The 17,432-nt window shown below is 44.8% G+C and overlaps 1 protein-coding gene across 7 annotated transcripts in view; it reads right to left on the bottom strand.

The window, feature by feature from the left end:
- LOC142588518 (L-asparaginase) overlaps positions 1-17,432 on the bottom strand; it is a 108,800-nt gene that overhangs the window by 46,132 nt on the left and 45,236 nt on the right. For 6 of the 7 annotated variants that reach the window (XM_075700338.1, XM_075700339.1, XM_075700342.1 and 3 more), the window contains 2 exons: positions 8,063-8,176; positions 849-959 (listed from right to left, as the gene is read on the bottom strand). In XM_075700338.1, the coding sequence (XP_075556453.1) occupies positions 849-959; positions 8,063-8,176 (225 nt within the window). The remainder of the gene's footprint in view (positions 1-848; positions 960-8,062; positions 8,177-17,432) is intronic. The other variant, XM_075700341.1, reaches the window with a different exon arrangement.

The raw sequence follows: 17,432 nt of genomic DNA, 5'->3' as shown, positions 1-17,432 counted from the left end.
ATAAAAATTAAATTCATCCTGGTCCAAGGATGGAACTTGGGACCAATGCCTTTCCAGGCTCTACCTTCTGAGCTGACCAGTAGGCTAGCAGGTAGCAGAACAAGGCTGAATTAATCGACAAGTGCAGGGGCACTGCGTATGGCAGATCAGAAGTGTAGAATGAAATTGGGTGGATAACATTCCTACAGCTTCTGCAGGACTCATTCGTCACATTTGCTCTTGTGTGTGACATTAAAAAAAGTCGAGTGGATGCTGCATTTTGACAGCCAGATAGGGTATGTGGAAAACGGTCAGTTTACACTGTGAGAATTATGAAGGTTCATATTTTCTTACGCATGCCAGGGGAAGTGAGGAGAGCAGGCACCTTCTCTTCCCACACGGGGAGCCAGACGATTGTCTTACCGACGGCGAAATGCACTCGCAAACGTCAGCCGACGAACACCGGAGACAAGAGATGACAAGTGTGAGCGCCTGACAAAGAAATTTTGCCACGACCTACTTTTGAGCAAACGTCTAGGTCTTTACTAGACTGCAGCGCAAGGTAATCCACTGGTTGAAATAAACCTTTTTGTCATTGCATTAATCGGTTGTGTTGCGTGTTCTGCTTGTCCCTGTACCACCAAGTCTGGCCGTGCGCAGTAAGCACTCTGGAGTTAGCCAGCAAGTCTACGCTTTGGTCTTCAAAGGCAACTTGGTAAGAACTATGTTCACAAAGCCCAGATGCCACATTATAATTTTAACTTTATCGTAGATATGTTCTACACTATTTCTTGCTGTCACGTTTCATTCCAGCCTGCCCACTTCGTTGCTGATTTGCTGGCACAGTACTTAAATGACAAAATGGGTACCTCAGGCGACGAAATGTTCATCGTCCTTGCAATGGCGGTGATCAGATCCAAATCATCCAGCTTGCTTGGCTTGGACACAGTCAGTTCACCCCTCAGACTGGCCTGAAGCATCTGCATTGGCAGTCACGATTAAAACGCTGCTGCTGCATGTGCCACTATCTACAAACATGATATTCTAACAGTAGCATCACTGTTGAAAGAATTCTATACACAAGAAGTGCTAGGTCAGTTATGCCGGTACATGAGTACAGTCGAACCTCGATAAAACCAAGTCGCATCAGACATAAAAATATCTTCGTTATATCTAACATTTCTTATAAGCATACAGACAGATTATCGGTGAAAGAAAAGAAGGAATTGTAATCAGGTCTATGAGAAATAGACACAAGCAAAGTGCCTCTAAAGGGCTCAGCAAAAGCGCCTCCTGCGGATTTTGCTGGAGGGTCGGCACCTTGCAATTCCAATACGAGGCATGGGAACGACAATAAGTTACATACATGTGCTCTCCACTCGCATGGCATTGGTACGTTGGCTTGCAGTCCAACCAAGCCAAGCCGCTGGTCAAAACATGATGTATGTTCCATTTCACGTTGGTGTTGCTGAGCCAAGTTGCCAACAGATTTTTTCGACACAAAGAGGACCACACATGTATCCAAGCTCCACTACTACACCCATGCATCTGATCTCACGCTCGATCACTAATAAGCTCTTCAGCGCGAACATGCATCTTCTACAACGCATAGCACATTCAGCAAAGAACTTTTTAAAATGTGTAGCTGTTTCACTTTCGCGCAACTTGTACTGAATCCCATGCAGTGTTCAAATGTTTCAGATTTAATAATGACTAGCATCCCTGAGGGGACATGTTCTGCACTTATACTGTCTGGCATCAGTAACCACAATGCTGTTAAGTGTGAGAGTAGCATGAATTGCTTAAAAATCACTAAAAGCAAGCAGCAGTACGTTTATAACTACCAAAAAGCAAGAAAGCAGGAAATAACAGGTGCACTAAGAACGTATTACGACATGTTTGAAATGCATGCAGAAAGTATGGGTGTTCGCAAGCTGTGGGATCTATTCAGAGATAACATGCTTGAACTGCACATTCTACACGTGCCGTCTTGGGTGATGATGTCACGAAACAGTAAATGTATACCTTGGTGCAATAAATAGATGCGCAGGACTACAAGAAGAAGAGCTTCTCCTTATTCCACGTACAAAAAGAAACTATCCGAAGAATGAAGAATTAAAAGTCAGAATTGCAGGAGGCAATCAAAAAGGCAAAAACCGCATAAAAAAATGCCAGAGATAAATACTCTGGGACTATTCATATACGGATGCAGAGGATGCTGCAGTGATATTAGTCCTTGTATAGCACGCGCCTTCAGGTCTTTGCGCTGCAAGGGCTCTGTTACGGCAGTAGTGCTTTTAGGAATTTTTAGCTCATGAAAATTTTATCGCATTGCAATTCTTTCACAATGTATCTTTCGCATCCTTGGCACGCTTCATAGTCATTGTCATAGCTTTATTACATGTATTCTACTGTCTTTTAGGCCCCTTTACAGCCCTGTCACATCCTTGTTCATAATTTATAGCTTCACATTGAACACATTCACCTTGGCTTGGCGCTCTTTGGTCATACTTGGCCCTTGTGCCACAAAACACTATATTCATCATCATCATACGGATGCAAGCACAGCTGAAAGAGTTATGGGAAATTGGAAAAACGAAAAGCAAGGGTACTTCCCCACCTTTGAACCAGGACAGCACTGTCATTCACACTGAAAAAGCTGCTTGCCTTAACTTTTAGATTAGCTCAGTGTTTTCTAGTCGAGTACGTAACAGGAGTGCTGTTTGCTAGACTCCCTCAAGTGAGTGGACAACCAATGGACGATGACACATTGCATTTGATGGGTGGGGAATAAATAAAAGCACTACTAGAAAGACTGAACTCTTCTAAAGCAACGAGGGTTTGTCAGGCACTACTACTCTTATGCCCACAAATTGTGGTAAGATTCCTGCATATTATTTTAATGAAGTCTTTGCAAGAAAGCACATTACCAGATGATTAGAAAATGGCAGATGTGGTGCCTGTGCAGAAACTTTGGCCGCGAGATTTGGTCTTAATTACCATCGCATATCCCTAACAACTGTTTTTTGAAAATTTTTTTAACATGTCATTTTTAGTAATGGTGTCATACGCCATTTAAATCACTTTTCGTTGCTAAGCCCTCAATAACATGGTTTCCATAACAGTTTTTCTTGCATAACACAGCTGGCAGAGTTTGTGCACGATTTATCAAAGACCCAAGACAAAGGTTACTCAATCGACTGTTTATTGTATTTACTCGAACCTAACGTGCACTTTTTTCCAATAAAACGGGCCCCAAGATTGCGTGCGCATTAGAATCGAGTACGACCCTAAATCTGCGTTACCATATCGCCATCGGCATTTCAAAATCGCCGCCTCGTATGCACTTCGAGTCTAGCTACTGCAGTTTTCACCATGTGCTGCTGTGCTTGGGCAATGCTTCCTTTGGCTTGGGCTAGTGCACTATCCGTCTTCCCGTTTTCTGTGTTTGCTCTGTCAGCATGGAGGTGCAGGCTGGAAAGACGTTTTCTTTTGGTCACGAAAAACGGGTGCACATTACAATCGAGGGCGCGTTAGAATCGAGTAAATACGGTACTCTTAGATTTCAAAACAGCTTTTCACATTCCTCATTCATTACAACTTCAGAAATTAAGAAGGTATAATATTGTGATGGTGTAGGAGATCTGCACCGGTGCTTAAATAAACGAAGTAGCGAGGGCTCCGAACCACAGTATCAGAAAACAGTTAACCCCGTCTTCTTCCATTCTCACGCTACTAGCATATACCATTCTGTAACATAAATCCCCGGGGGCAAAAGCGCCATCCTGGTGCTGGCTAAGGTATATGGTGCTAGTCTGAGTTGTAGGGCTTGAGCCTCGATATGTGAGCAAGTTCTGTAGCAGGGGCCACCAGCTACAGAACTGTCAAGTCAGTCACTTGGTTCAACACGCGATATGGTCCAACGTAATGGGGCAGCAGCTTCTTGCAGAGGCCCACGTGACGAGAAGGCTGCCAGAGGAGGACCAGTGAGCCAGGATTGAAGCAGACATCTCGATGGTGGCGATCGTAAAGCGTTCTTTGAACAGTCTGAGATGCTATAAAACAGTCACGGGCAATGTGGCCGGCAGTTTTGGCGCGGGCAATGGCATCCAGGGAGTAGGAGCAAGTCGCAGATGAATCTGTGGAAAGCAAGGAATCAAATAGCAGGAATGCGGTGCAGCTTTAGAACAGATAGAAAGGTGAATAACCCACATTGTCATGGAGCGAAGAGTTATAAGCAAAGGCGACAAAAGGCAATGCACAATCCCAATCCCAATGATCTTCCGACACATACATAGCAAGCATGCCGGTAAGCCTGCGGTTGATGCGCTCAGTCAGTCCATTTGCTCGAGGATGGTAAGCTGTCGTGAAATGATGATGAGTGGCGCAGGATTGTAGAAGACTGTCAACGATTTTGGCGAGGAAGCAACGGCCGCAATCAGTTAGGAGCTGATGAGGAGCATCATGTTGTACAATAACATCTCGAAGGAGAAAATCGGCGACGTCAGTGGCACAGCTCGTGGGGAGAGCTTGTGTGATAGCGAAGCAAGTCGTTTAATCTGTAGCAACTGCTATCCATCGGTTGCCAAGTGCTGATACAGGGAAAGGTCCAAGTAGGTCCAAGCCAACACGAAAAAACGGCTCGCCAGGAATGTCATTCAGCTGGAGTAGGCCATCTAGACGCGAGAAGGGTCTCTTGCGGCATTTCGGGCTCTTGCAGGTTGCAATGTATCATCAAACAGAATGGTGAAGGGCAGGCCAGAATAAGCGCCAACGGACGAGGTCATAAGTGCAAGTTACGCCTATGTGGCCAGTGGCAGGGACATCGTGAAACTGCGTGAGCACGTCCGGACATAGGAGTTCCGGAACGACAAGGAGCTCAGCGCCGTTGGGATCATAGTTGGACCTGTACAACACACTCTCTTTTAAAATGAAGAGCCGGAGTGGGGGGTCCGAGGGTTATGCGGTGAGGCGATCGATGATAGATCATAAGGCGGGGTCACGACGCTGTTTGATGGCGATGTTGAGATAGTTCGTAATGGTAATCAGGTGGGCAAGCCGGATGTCAAGACAGGCAGTCGGCATCCTGGTGCAGTTGTCATTATTTATATGTCACAGAAAAGGAATACTCCTGTAATCGTAATGCCCAGTGGCCGAGGCGTCCCGTAGGGTCTTTCAGCAAAGATAGCCAACAGAAGGCATGGTGATCCGTAACAATAGAGAAGTGTCGCCCGTAAAGGTGGGAACGAAACTTCGCGATGACCTACACGAGAGCGAGGCCTTCACATTCGGTTATGGAGTAATTCTGCTCAGAACGAGAAAGGAGTCGGCTAGTGCAGGCAATAATGCAAGACAAGCCATTCTGTCGCTTGGTAAGAATAGCACTGATGCTATGACCACTTGCACCTGTACAAACTTCGGTTTCGGCAGCCGAGTCAAAATGAACCAAAATGGGCGGATTCATGAGTGTAGTAATAAGTTCAGAAAAGGCGGTGACCTGATCAGGTCCCAACGAAAAAAAAAACGCCCTTCTCGAGAAGACCAGACAAGGGGCGGGCGATGTCCGTGAAGTTCTTGATGAAGCATCAAAAGTAAGAACATATTCCTATAAAACTACAGACATCATTCGACGTGCGTGAAAGCGGAAATTCTTTTACACCATGGACCTTGTCAGGATGAGGCTGTGTGCCGGCAGCATTGACGAGGTGGCCAACGACTTTGATGTGATGGCACCCGGAATGGCATTTAGCAGAGTTGAGCTATAAACCGGCTTTTTTTGGAAAACGGCAAAAACAGTGGAGAGGTGACGGAGATGGCTTTCGAAGTTGGGCGAATAAACAAGAACTTCATCAAGGTAGCAGAGGCATATAGACCACTTAAGACCTTGAAGAAAGGAGTCCATCATGCACTTGAAGGTAGCAGGGGCATTGCAAAGTTGGTAGAGGCCATCGGGTGTTACGAAGCCTGTTTTCTCGCGATTGTGTTTGTCAACAGCAATTTGCCAGTACGCAGAGTGGATGTTAATGGAGAAGTAACTAGCACTGTGCAAACAGTCTAACGCGCCATCGATCTGTGGAAGAGGGTCCTTGGTGACCTTGTTCACATGGCGAGAGTCCATGCAAAACCTCAAACTGTTGCCTTTTTCTTCACCAATACGACTGGGAAGGCCCAAGGACTGGAAGAAGGCTCTACAATGTCCTTCTCAAGCATTTTGTTACCTCATTTTGTATAATGATGCGTTCGGGTGCTGACACACGGTAACGTCTGCGGTAAATGAGAAGGGCATCGCCTGTGTTTATGTGATGTGAAACGAGGGTGGTCTGACCCAGCGGACAACCACCAAGGTCGAAGTTATCTTGTTACGAAGCTATGAGGGAGCAGAAAGCATCAGCATAATCAGGTCGCATGTCAAGTCGCATGTCAAGTGGCGAGACATATCGGAATCGGATAAACGATTCCGACATGTCTGTCTGCTGTTTTTTAAAAAAGCCAGCGTGTCCTGTATATAGGAAATCTGTGACTCTGTGGATGTCCAAGCCTGTGTCGCAAGCGCTTGTCTGTCTTGTCCAAATAAGTCATGCATCTTTTGTTTACAGACTTCCCAGCTAGTCAGGTGTTCTTCATGTGTGTCATAACACATGCGAGCCATACCTTGGAGGTAGAAGATTACGTTGGCAAGCATGACTGCCGCGTCCCATCTGTTAAGGTTGCTGACGAATTCATACCAGGTGAGCCAGTCTTCCATGTCCGCGTCATTCGTGCTGGTAAAAATTCCTGATTTATGAGGGTGCGATAGCACTAGATGTGATGAAGCCTGGATGGATTCGGACAGGACGTAGTCGTTTGAAGACATTGTGACAGAAGCAATATGGTGACCACTACGGAGATCCAGTGCAGTGTCGTAGTGAGTATACCTCGTACCTTCCGCCAAATGTGACAGTGTAGGAGATCTGCACCGGTGTATAAATAAACGCAGAAGTGAGGGCTTCGAACTACAGTATCGGAAAAGTCAACCTCGATTCTTCTGTTCTCGTGCTGCTGGCACATACCACTCTGTAACAAAATAAGCAATGATGTCACTATATTGGTGGGCAAATACTTGAACTTGAGTCATCAAAGGGTTGTTTGGAAGTGCTGCATCAAGTAATATTGACGTATCGTCGGGTGTTCCCCACGGTTTGGCTTTAGGACCTTCTTTGCTTTTATTATACATGAACGACATGTGTCATGGCGTATCATTTCACACATGGTTATTTGCAGATGACTACGTTTTTTATTGTGTCAACAATTCTTCGAATGAGTGTGTTGCACTGCAAAATATGAACAAGGTTTCCGATTGGTGCAATAGTTCAGGAATGACCATTAATTTGACGAAAACTGTTTACGTATGCATCACAAAAAAGAGGCACCCCCACAGTTATGCTACGACATTACGGGATAATTTCGGAACGGGTGTTTGTCCCCTACCCCATGGTGTCCCCATCCAATAGGTGCTTAACGATGCCTCATGGGAAATTGCCCCATTTAGACTGCCCTTTTGGCCTCTACACCTACGATTATCAGGTGGCGGTATGGTAAAGAGGTGTTGATACGCAAGGGCATTGGGGTTTCCCACCAGCAGGACGACCTGGGGCAGCTTGTTCAGGTAGTGCACCACCTCAAGCGGCTCAACAAGGCCGCCTGCTGCTTTATCCACTGTGGCATTTGCCATCATTTTGCCTTTCCTTCGTGCTGTTAAACCGTGTCATTGTTTTCATAGATGCACAACAAGGCAAAAACCTAGGTTTAAGAATAGGCTCGCCATGTACTATACTCACAAAATAAAATGCAAAACGAAGACTTTAAAGGTAGTTCTAGCACTTCTTAGTTCTTACACATCATGACCCAAGAGCTCTATGTCATGCCACTTTGCATCCGGCCGCTAAAGGCGGTATGGACTCAGGTCTACACATGCAAGCAAAAATTACGCAGATTCTATAGGAAGTGGAGATGGCAAAAACAAAAGTATGCATATTATTTGGCCCTATGTTGATGGACTTTTATTTTGTGAATATTAGTATGGTAGGAGAAAAACCCAACACACCTCCTTTTTGGTAGCGTATGACCATTCAGTCTTGCTCAGCACATAGCTCAACTTGGTGAGGGCAGCTTCAGGTGTCATGTCCGAACCGGGGATGACACCAGCTGCACAGAGAGCCTGTAGGATTGGCAAGGAGAAAACTTTAATATCATGAAGAACAAGACACATAGTTACCATTATTACAAGTTGTCAGCTGTGAGTGATGATGATGACAAGCTTCCAGTGGGAACAAAGGGGTGTTTATTATAGAAAGCTAGAACTTTTGTAGTGCCATGAGCTTCAGCTCTGTGCGTCGTTTCTGATCTCCCTTTACCTCCTCGTGGCCACTATCATGAATAAGTATTAAATGACTTCCTTGACTCCAGGTGGCACTAGTTGTACATAGTTGATGCTGTCCCTAACGCACCCAGCTTCCTAAATAATGTGCCCTCGCATTAGTCCATCATACCAAGGATCAAACTTCTCAGCTTTTGCAGAAGTCTCATACCATACTTGATCGCCCACTTCGTATGGTGCTCGCGAGTGCTTTTTGTCGTGCTTGGCCTTCATGCCACTTAGGTAGACCCTTATGTTGTCAAACACTTCTTCTCTGGCCGCGTCAATGTCTTCTTGGGGCTCTTTAATGTCTACTTCCAGTTGGTTGTAAATTATCCTTCGAGGTGTATAATTAAACAGTTCGAAAGGCGAAGTCTAGAGTCCAGCGTGGAGCTATGTGTTGACTTCGAACATTGTTTTGGCAAAGTGTTTACTCTAGTGCTCGATGTCTCCATTGACATTTCTTGCACGAATGTGGGAGAATTCAACCATCTGCTCTCTCAACAAGTCCATAGTTCATATGGCACGGTAAAGACGGACGTGTTCAATGTGACAGCGCTGGCGGCAGTCATTAGTTGTCTTTGACATGAGTGCACTGTCATTGTTACTGATTATGGTTCTCGGAATGCCAAATTTCATAATGATTTCTACCTCCATGAATTCGATTACGTGTGATGCATACTTGCTCGGTACTGCCCATGCCAGAATTAATTTTGTTGCGGCATATATAGCCGTTATGAAGTACTTGTTCTCATTAGATGTGTTGATCGGCCCTATGTCGTCGATGGCCACAGTATGGAAGGGTGCTCAAGGCACTTCTCTCAGATTGAGTGTTCATGGTTGTACTCCAGTAGCATGGTTGTGCTGTTGACATGTGCAGCATTCTCTCACATAATGTGCCATGTCTTTGTCCATATTCTGCCAGCAGTACTTTTTGAACAGCTCAGACCTTGTGTGCAGGGTGTCTCCATGATCTGCATAATTGTGGCGACTTTCAATTACAGTGGACTGAAGTGAATTGGGCACCACGACACATATCGTCTTGCCATGCTGGGTTGTACTGAGCATTAGCATGCAGTTGACGATATGGTAACTTTTCCCAGCTCTGCTTTGGTCTCCATTTCACCAGCAGTCTTGATGTCTGCAATAATGGTGACCAATTCTGCATCTTTGTGTTGGGCTTCGCGAAGGCAGGAATCATTTGCTTTTACCGGAGGGTGATGATGATGATGACGTGCTTTCAGTTGGAACAAAAGGGTATTTATTACAGAAAACTAGAACTTTTACGGTGCCATGAGCTTCAACTGACTGCAACCTTTCTGATCTCCTTTCGTCCCCTTCGTGGTCGCTCTCACGAACCAGTATTAAACGACCTCCTTGACTCCAGGTGGCGCTACTCATCTGCAGTTGACGTGGTCCCTAACAAAGTGCATGAACGGTCTGTACATGATACATAATTCTGAATTATTACCATTGCCACATATAAGAGGGAAGCTAAAATAAAATTGTAAACGAAGAAAGGTTTCAAGAGGACTACGTGGATGGCGTTAAGGATGACGTAGATTAACCGAAGACTAAAGAAGATAAAGAAGTACTCAGTGAGGTGACAAGAGACGACTGGCGGAGAAGAGAAGAAGAAGTATCCGGTGAGATGGAAAGCGCTGATTGGTGGAGAAGAGAAGAAGATGAAGAGAAATATTACGTGGCATAACGTGAAGGCTATAAAATATAAAAGGGCGAGGAAGGGCGAGACACGGGCGGAAGAACAAAGGAGCGGAGGCTCGGCAGGTCAGGGACGGTTCGGCCGGAAGAGAACGAGGCCGGCTACTGCTCCGGTGAGCTCGCGATCTACGGCTTCGCACTGCAGACTTCCTGCCGTTCCTGAGTCCATTCCGGGGAGTCCACGGAGGACGCTACCACCTGCTACGGCCAGGGGTATCTCCAGCGCTGTTGCCACTCTTCCGGGTGGTGCCCCAACACCAACATCATCGGCAACACCTCCACGGGCGTTTGGACCGGGAGCGTGTACGACGCAGCCAACGACGCCGCCAGCAACGCCAGCTCTAGAACGTCGAACGCCACTTCGACGCCGGCTACGGGACCAAACCACGCCACATCCACACCGAACCAAACGTGAGCACGAACGCCAACCACTAACAGGAGAACGCTAGTAGCAGAGTTACCGGGTGGTGTGTATTGATAGCTTTTGTATTTTGTGTTAGTTTTGTTTGGTTTGTGTGCTAGTGTTTGTGTCGCGCAGGTTGTATTAAAGGTGCGTCTGTGTGGGTACACCTGTCGCCTAGTCCATTCTTTCTGTCTGAGTGTACTCCGGAGGAGATCCGTGACAACCATGTACTTGGGCTTGCTTCATGACTCTGGCACTCTATAACATAGAACAAAAAACAGTAAAATAATGTATGCACTAAAGAAGTGAAATGGCTTATAACTTAGCAGGAGACTGCATCATACCATGACATACCATGGCACCAGGATATGTGCGTGCTCAGCATGACACACTGCATTGTGACCTTGTCCACGAGTCATGTCACAAGATGACACATTAAGAATAAGTAAATTCTATGACACACTTCCATGACGTGGTATTTCATGAATCAGCCCACGTGTCGTGGTGCATATAGGCCTTTTACAGCGAGCAGTCTGCACACTGCACTAGGGGTTGCCAAAAGTGTGCCATCATTGAACGCCTTCTAAATTGGGAGCAAGCAGGCATCAGCCATTGCCGGCCACTCCAGCCACATTCTGCTGAGAGGCCAGAGATCACTTAAGTATATTTATTTAAAGTGTGAAAGAGCAGAGGGAAGATGTGCTCTGTCGTGAACTGCAAGAGCTCCAACAGAGACTTGAAGGTGTGGGATGACACTGTATGTGAGCTTTATCTACCTCACCTGAACAGTGCGGATGTTTATGAACATACACATCTTTCCTTAAGGCAAGCACAACAAGCTCAACCACTAGCGCTGGCTAGCCAATCTGTAGTGAAATGATATTGAGCCTGGAACGAGCCTGGAAAATAGCATAGCAGATGATACGGCCTTTTCTATCAGCAAACTGCACATTCTTCCACAGATGCATACCTGTTTCCTCAACATATCGGTCACAATGTGGGACTCGAGCACCATTTGGTGTCAAAGGCAGGAATAATATTTTCCCCATGATCAATAGCAATTAATACAATGTTGCTTGCAAAGCTGAAGTAATTAGAAAGATTGCACAAAGAACATTTAATCTACTCAGACATTGTGACAATAATCTGGATGCACATGCACTATAACTTTCTGTTTCCAGACAGGACTTTTTCTCTGCACACTTCGCACAGATTTGACAGGTCAGAAAAGAGAGAATGCATGGAAGTATGCATATTTAGATAGGCATCAGAAATGTACCCAAGTGGTAGCCAGTTGTACAGAGGAAACGGCAAGCGTGCAAGTTGTGCTACACAGTAACAATTAATGTCGTTTTACACAGAAACAATTATTTCGCCAAAGAGACATCCCAAAAGCTTCTCGAACTTTCCTTTATGCAAGTTTGAACTGATGGACCACTGATCAGCTGCACGCAGGTGGACCAATCGCTGGCAAAAACTGCCAGGCTAATACTATCTGCAGCAACAACACAGCATTACTGCCACCGCTAGCATAAACTATGGTCAAATCTCAATATAACGAATCATGCGAGACCGCCGAAAATCGTTAGTTATTCTGAAACGTCGTTATAGTGAAAGCCCCAAAATTAACCATTCCGCCCATCAGTTCATAAGTTGTCACTTTTTGAGCTATTCGCGAGAATGACGCTGTTGACACTTGGCCCGCGATGTTGCTAGGTATTTTTCATAGATTCCACTGCCATGCACCACCGAAGCACTGCATAATAAGAGTGGCGCACGCAAAGCAGATGCTGAGAAAGTTACTGACAACGAAAAGGAAGCTCTATGTCTCGCCTCCAAAGCACAATGTTTCTTGCTGTTTGTTTGTTTTTCACATTCCTTGCCACGGATTCCCTAACTGTCTCACTAGAGGCGGACGCCTGATCTATTCCAAAGAGCTAGCGTGTAAATGACACCGTCTGGAAAGTGCTAAGTGCGGCCGGCCGTGTGGCATCCATGTCCGCCAGCACGGAGGTTAGTTACGTTTCTCCGCACATGCAGCTAGTGCAGCCGCAGAAAGAAGCGCGAAAGAGGCGTGCGCAGAAAGAAGAGTGAAAGAAGAAAGAGACAAGCCTCCGTTGCTAGGCAACACTTGCCTGGGCGGAACATGTGCTAGAAAAACCCGATGCTGCGTCGCTTCTGCAATAGATTAAAAAAAAAATTTATCCCGCATTTTTGATTGAGTGCCATCTCAGGTTTTTCAAACCTATGCGCCGCGCTGTCCACTTTCTATGCCTTGTCATCTGCTAGCCCATTTTTTTGGGTGCCGTGAAGGACACACAAAAATCTAAGAATCGTCCAGATTTCTGAACATTAGTTCGTAGTACTGAGGCATTGTTAACATAACATGGAAACTAAATAACGGTCGTTATTCTGCACACTTTGGTATTCTGAAATTCGTAGTACTGAAATATTTTTACACTGAAACCATAAGTAGTCAGCAGGGGATATCTGAAAAGTTTGTTAATGTGGTTTGTAGTAACGAGGTTTCACTGTATCACGGAATGTTGAACTTCAATAAGCATGCAAGTCAGCACTAAGTTCCCCCCACCGCAATATCGGCGCCATGCACTTGTATGCTCCCTTTCACAATGCTTGGTTGGTTGGTTAGTTTGGGTTTAATGGCACAAAGGCAACTAAGGCCTTGCTGCGCTAGTCACAAGACAAAAGGAAATGCAATGTTAGAGCATGTAAACCTGCCTTACATTATAGTTGGTACAAATAGCCAGTTTTCTCTAAAAAGTCGAACAGGTTAATAAATGGCACTAGGGGCTCATCTGCCAGTAATAGGGCAAGGTGTAATGATATATGTAAATTATACAGGCTGTGTAAAAACCTCCGTCTCTGTGTGTCAATGTGTGGACATGTTATTAGGATGTGTATGACTGTAAGAGGTTCATGGCGTTTTTCACAAGTTGGCGGGTTTTCTTTTCGGAAGAGGAAATTGTGCATCAGATTTCTGTGTCCAATCTGAAGTCGACACAAGATCACCTCATAGAACCGTTGCTGGTGACTGCATGACTTCCACTCGCCAATTACAGGTTTAATAAGATGTAGCTTGTTGCTTTTAAACAATGGTCCCATTCGTGCTGCCATTTTGACGTCAAGACCTTCCGAATCGCATTGATACTGTCTTTATATGGAAGTGTTGTATTTGTAATGTTTTTGTACGCTGCCATTGATGCGCATCTGTCCACTGCTTCGTTACTCAGTATCCCAACATGGCTTGGTACACAGCAAAACCTAATTAATCTGCTGTATTTGTTTGACAATAATGAATTTAAAATATCCCCTAACAGGGGTTCACATTTCGATTTCACGTGTAGAGTCTTGAGTACGCTTAATCAATCTGTGTATATGACAGTGTTTTCAAGTTTGTCAGCGATGATCTTTTAACCTACCGTCCATATTGCATATACTTCGGCTGTGTAGACAGGCATGCTGTGGTAGTCGAATACTTGTTTCCCAATTTTCCGTTACGGCCCCCACACCCACATACTTTTTCGTTTTAGAGCCATCAGTATAAAATTCCATATAATTTTTATACTTGTCATGAAGAGGCGGAATTCTTGTATAATGTGTTCATGTGGCATGTCTCTTTTCTTTAAATGTGTTAGAGCCCAGTCGCATAATGGTGTGAAATCACACCACGGGGGCAAACGTTCTGGCTTTCTGGCCACCCAGAGGACTTCCCAAGGGATGTCATAATCCCAACAATATTCCTCGTATCGCAGGATAAGTGGCCTAATAATGTTTGGTTTATTTGTGTAACGTAAGCGTGAGCTGCACTGTGTGACAATGTTGTAGCATATTTGTTGTGGTGAGGAATGAATTCTTGGTATGTAGGAAAAAGTTATAGCACTCTGCGCCGCTGTAAAGGAGGCTCATTACAGTCGACATATAAACTTTGGACAGGTGATGTTCTATAAGCGCCACTTGCCAGTCATAGGCCGAGGTTATGAACTGAGTCAAGTCCCTCGATCTAAGACTGTGTGGCTGAACCATATATGATGCCACCATAGTCTAATATGCTATGTACTAAAGTGCGGTAGAAGTGTAGCAGGCATTTACGGTCAGAGCACCAGCGTTTCCGGGAAAGGACTTTGAAGATGTTAAGTGCATTGTTCGCTTTAATTTTAAGCTTATTTATGTGTGCGAGAAAGTTCAACTTTTTATGAAACAGAACACTCAGAAACTTGTGTTCTTGTTTCACCGCTAGAGTGGCTTCCTGTAGTCAGGGATGGGATCTGGGTGTAGGCCTCTTTTCTGTGAAAAGACAACACTAATATTTCTTTCACTTGAGAAGCGAAGACCGTTTTCAAATGCCCACGGCGTTAGTTTGTTTAGGGCAATTTGGATTTGCCGTTCACAGGTTGCCAAATTTGATGCACGACACAAAATTTGTAGATCATCCACATATAATGAGTGCATCACTTAGTAAAGCAATGAAGGGGGCTAGTTGGTGAACGTTTATGGTTATATTGCGCTCAGTTTTACAAACAGGATATTAAGGAAGGACAGGACGTGGACGGACGTGGACATCCGTCCACGTCCTGTCCTTCCTTAATATCCTGTTTGTAAAACTGAGCGCAATATAACCATGAGTGCATCACAGAGGTTGGAATTACATTACTGACTGAGTTCATTTTCACCACAAACAATGTTGTGCTTAATACACATCCCTGTGGCACACCATTTTCCTGAATGAATACACAGGACAGCACCGTTCCTAAACGCACTTGGAATGTTCAGTTGGACATAAAATAGGCTAGACATTTGAGCATTCTACCGCGGATCCCTAAATCTGCTAAGTCCCTTAAAATACCAAACCTCCATGTTGTGTCGTACGCCTTTTCTAGATCAAAGAAAACTGTGAGACAGCATTGCTTGTGTAGAAAGGCTGCACGTATCTCGTGTTCTAGCCGGACTAGATGATCTGTTGTAGAGCAGCCTTTCTTGTACCCACATTGATGATTATCAAGCAGGTTCTCGGTTTCAAGGACGTATGGCGATCTGATGTTTATAATGGATTCATACGACTCGGCGAGACAGCTTGTGAGTGCTATAGGTCGGTAGCTGGTTGCCGTTGTAGGATGCTTTCCAGCTTTCAAGAAAGGGATTATAATGGCTTTTTTCCACTCATTTGGAATTTTTCCTGTTTCGCAGATTCTGTTGAAAAAACGGAGCAGGGTCTTAACTGCTTTAGGAGATAAATGTGTGAGCATTGTGTAATGTACTCTGTCCAGACCGGGCGCTGTTTTTTTGCCAATAGTGAGTGCTCTGTTGATTTCCGGGAGTGTTAAGGGGGCATTATATGATCTCTCGGAACTTCCTGTTGTTGGAAGCTCTTGTTTTTCTGCTCATTGTTTATATTTTTGAAATGCAGTGGAATAGCTTATTGAGCTTGAAATGTTACAGAAATGCTGCCCTAATATGTATGCTTGTTCTTTTAAATTCGTTTGCGTACCTGGGGGTGAGAGTATGGGGATCGTGTAAGGAGCGCAGTCCCCTCTTAACTTACGAAGCTGATCCCACATTCTTTCGGATGTTATTGAGCTATTTATGGAGGATACATGTTTTCCAAGACTGTCTTTCGGCTTGCCTGCACGTGTACCTGGCGTTCAGCTTTGCTTTTTTGAAATAGAGGAGGTTATCTTGCATTAGGTATCACCGAAAGATACCCCACGCTTTGTTTTGTGATTTTTAGCTTGTGTACATTCATTCATCCACCAGGGTTTTAATTTTTTCCCTCAAGAAGCCGGAGGATTGCAGAATCGTCTGTTCTGCTGCAGCAAGTATAGAGGCAGTAATCTTTTCATTCATTTCGTCTATCGTTTGATCATCTGATATGCCATCCAGACTGGCCTTTTTGCTGAAGAGAGACCAGCCTGCTAGATGCAGTTTCCAACCAGGTGATCTTAATGGTACTGTAAGGAAAGGAGATGTCTTTTTAATAATGCCAGGCATACGGTCACTACCATAACGATTGTCAATAACACTCCATTTAAAATCGATAAAGAGAGATGGAGTGCACAGCGCCAGATCTAGACAGCTCATAGCTCCTGTGCTTGGGGAGCAGTTGGTTGCCGCACCAGTGTTTAAAAGGCATATGTCGTTTGTCAGGATAAAATCGTTAATTGTTTGTCCCTCGGTGTCAGTTGTTTTGCTACCCGATAATGTGTTATGTGCGTTGAAAATCACCTGCTATTAAAAAAGGTTCTGATAGCTGGTTTAAAATTAACTCCAGATCTCTTACAGTAAAATGTGAATGTGGTGGAATGTATATTGAACAAATGGTGATGGTTTTGTGTGCTAAAACAGTGACAGCAACGGCTTTTATGTGACTATTAATGGCAACTCCTCTAGCTGCAATGCCGCTATGCAGAACAATGGCTACACCACCCGAAAGCCAGTTTGCCTGAGTGCGGTCGCGCCACAAGACAGTGAAGCCTTTTAGAATGTTTTTGTGCTTTTCATCTAAGTTTGTTTCCTGTAAGCACAAGGCCACAGGAGAGAAGTTACTTAACATGTCTTTGACGTCACCTAAGTTGTGCAAGAGCCCTCTACAATTCCAATGGATAATAAAAGCCATTTTGAATATGAAAGGTAAAAAAATGGCATTAAAAGTGAATGAGAATAAGAAAGATGTTAAGTGACACAAATCTAAAGAATGCTAATACAAAGGAGCAATAACCAATAACCTTTAGGTTATCGCTGTCTTATTTGACACAGTTATCGGGACTTTGTCCCTTTTTCCACGCTCGAGAGAGTGCTTGTTCTTTGGCGTCGACGACACCGGGGTTTTCGGATCGACCTTCATCACTCTCCCTGAGGTGCTGGAGGATCGAGAATCGGGCGCCGAGACATGCGTCTCGGGCCTTGGAGTTCGTTTCA

Source organism: Dermacentor variabilis, chromosome 7 (genome assembly GCF_050947875.1).
Source record: "Dermacentor variabilis isolate Ectoservices chromosome 7, ASM5094787v1, whole genome shotgun sequence".
In the NCBI taxonomy this organism is placed as follows: Eukaryota; Metazoa; Arthropoda; class Arachnida; order Ixodida; family Ixodidae; genus Dermacentor; species Dermacentor variabilis.
This window is presented reverse-complemented; position numbering and strand designations above follow the sequence as displayed.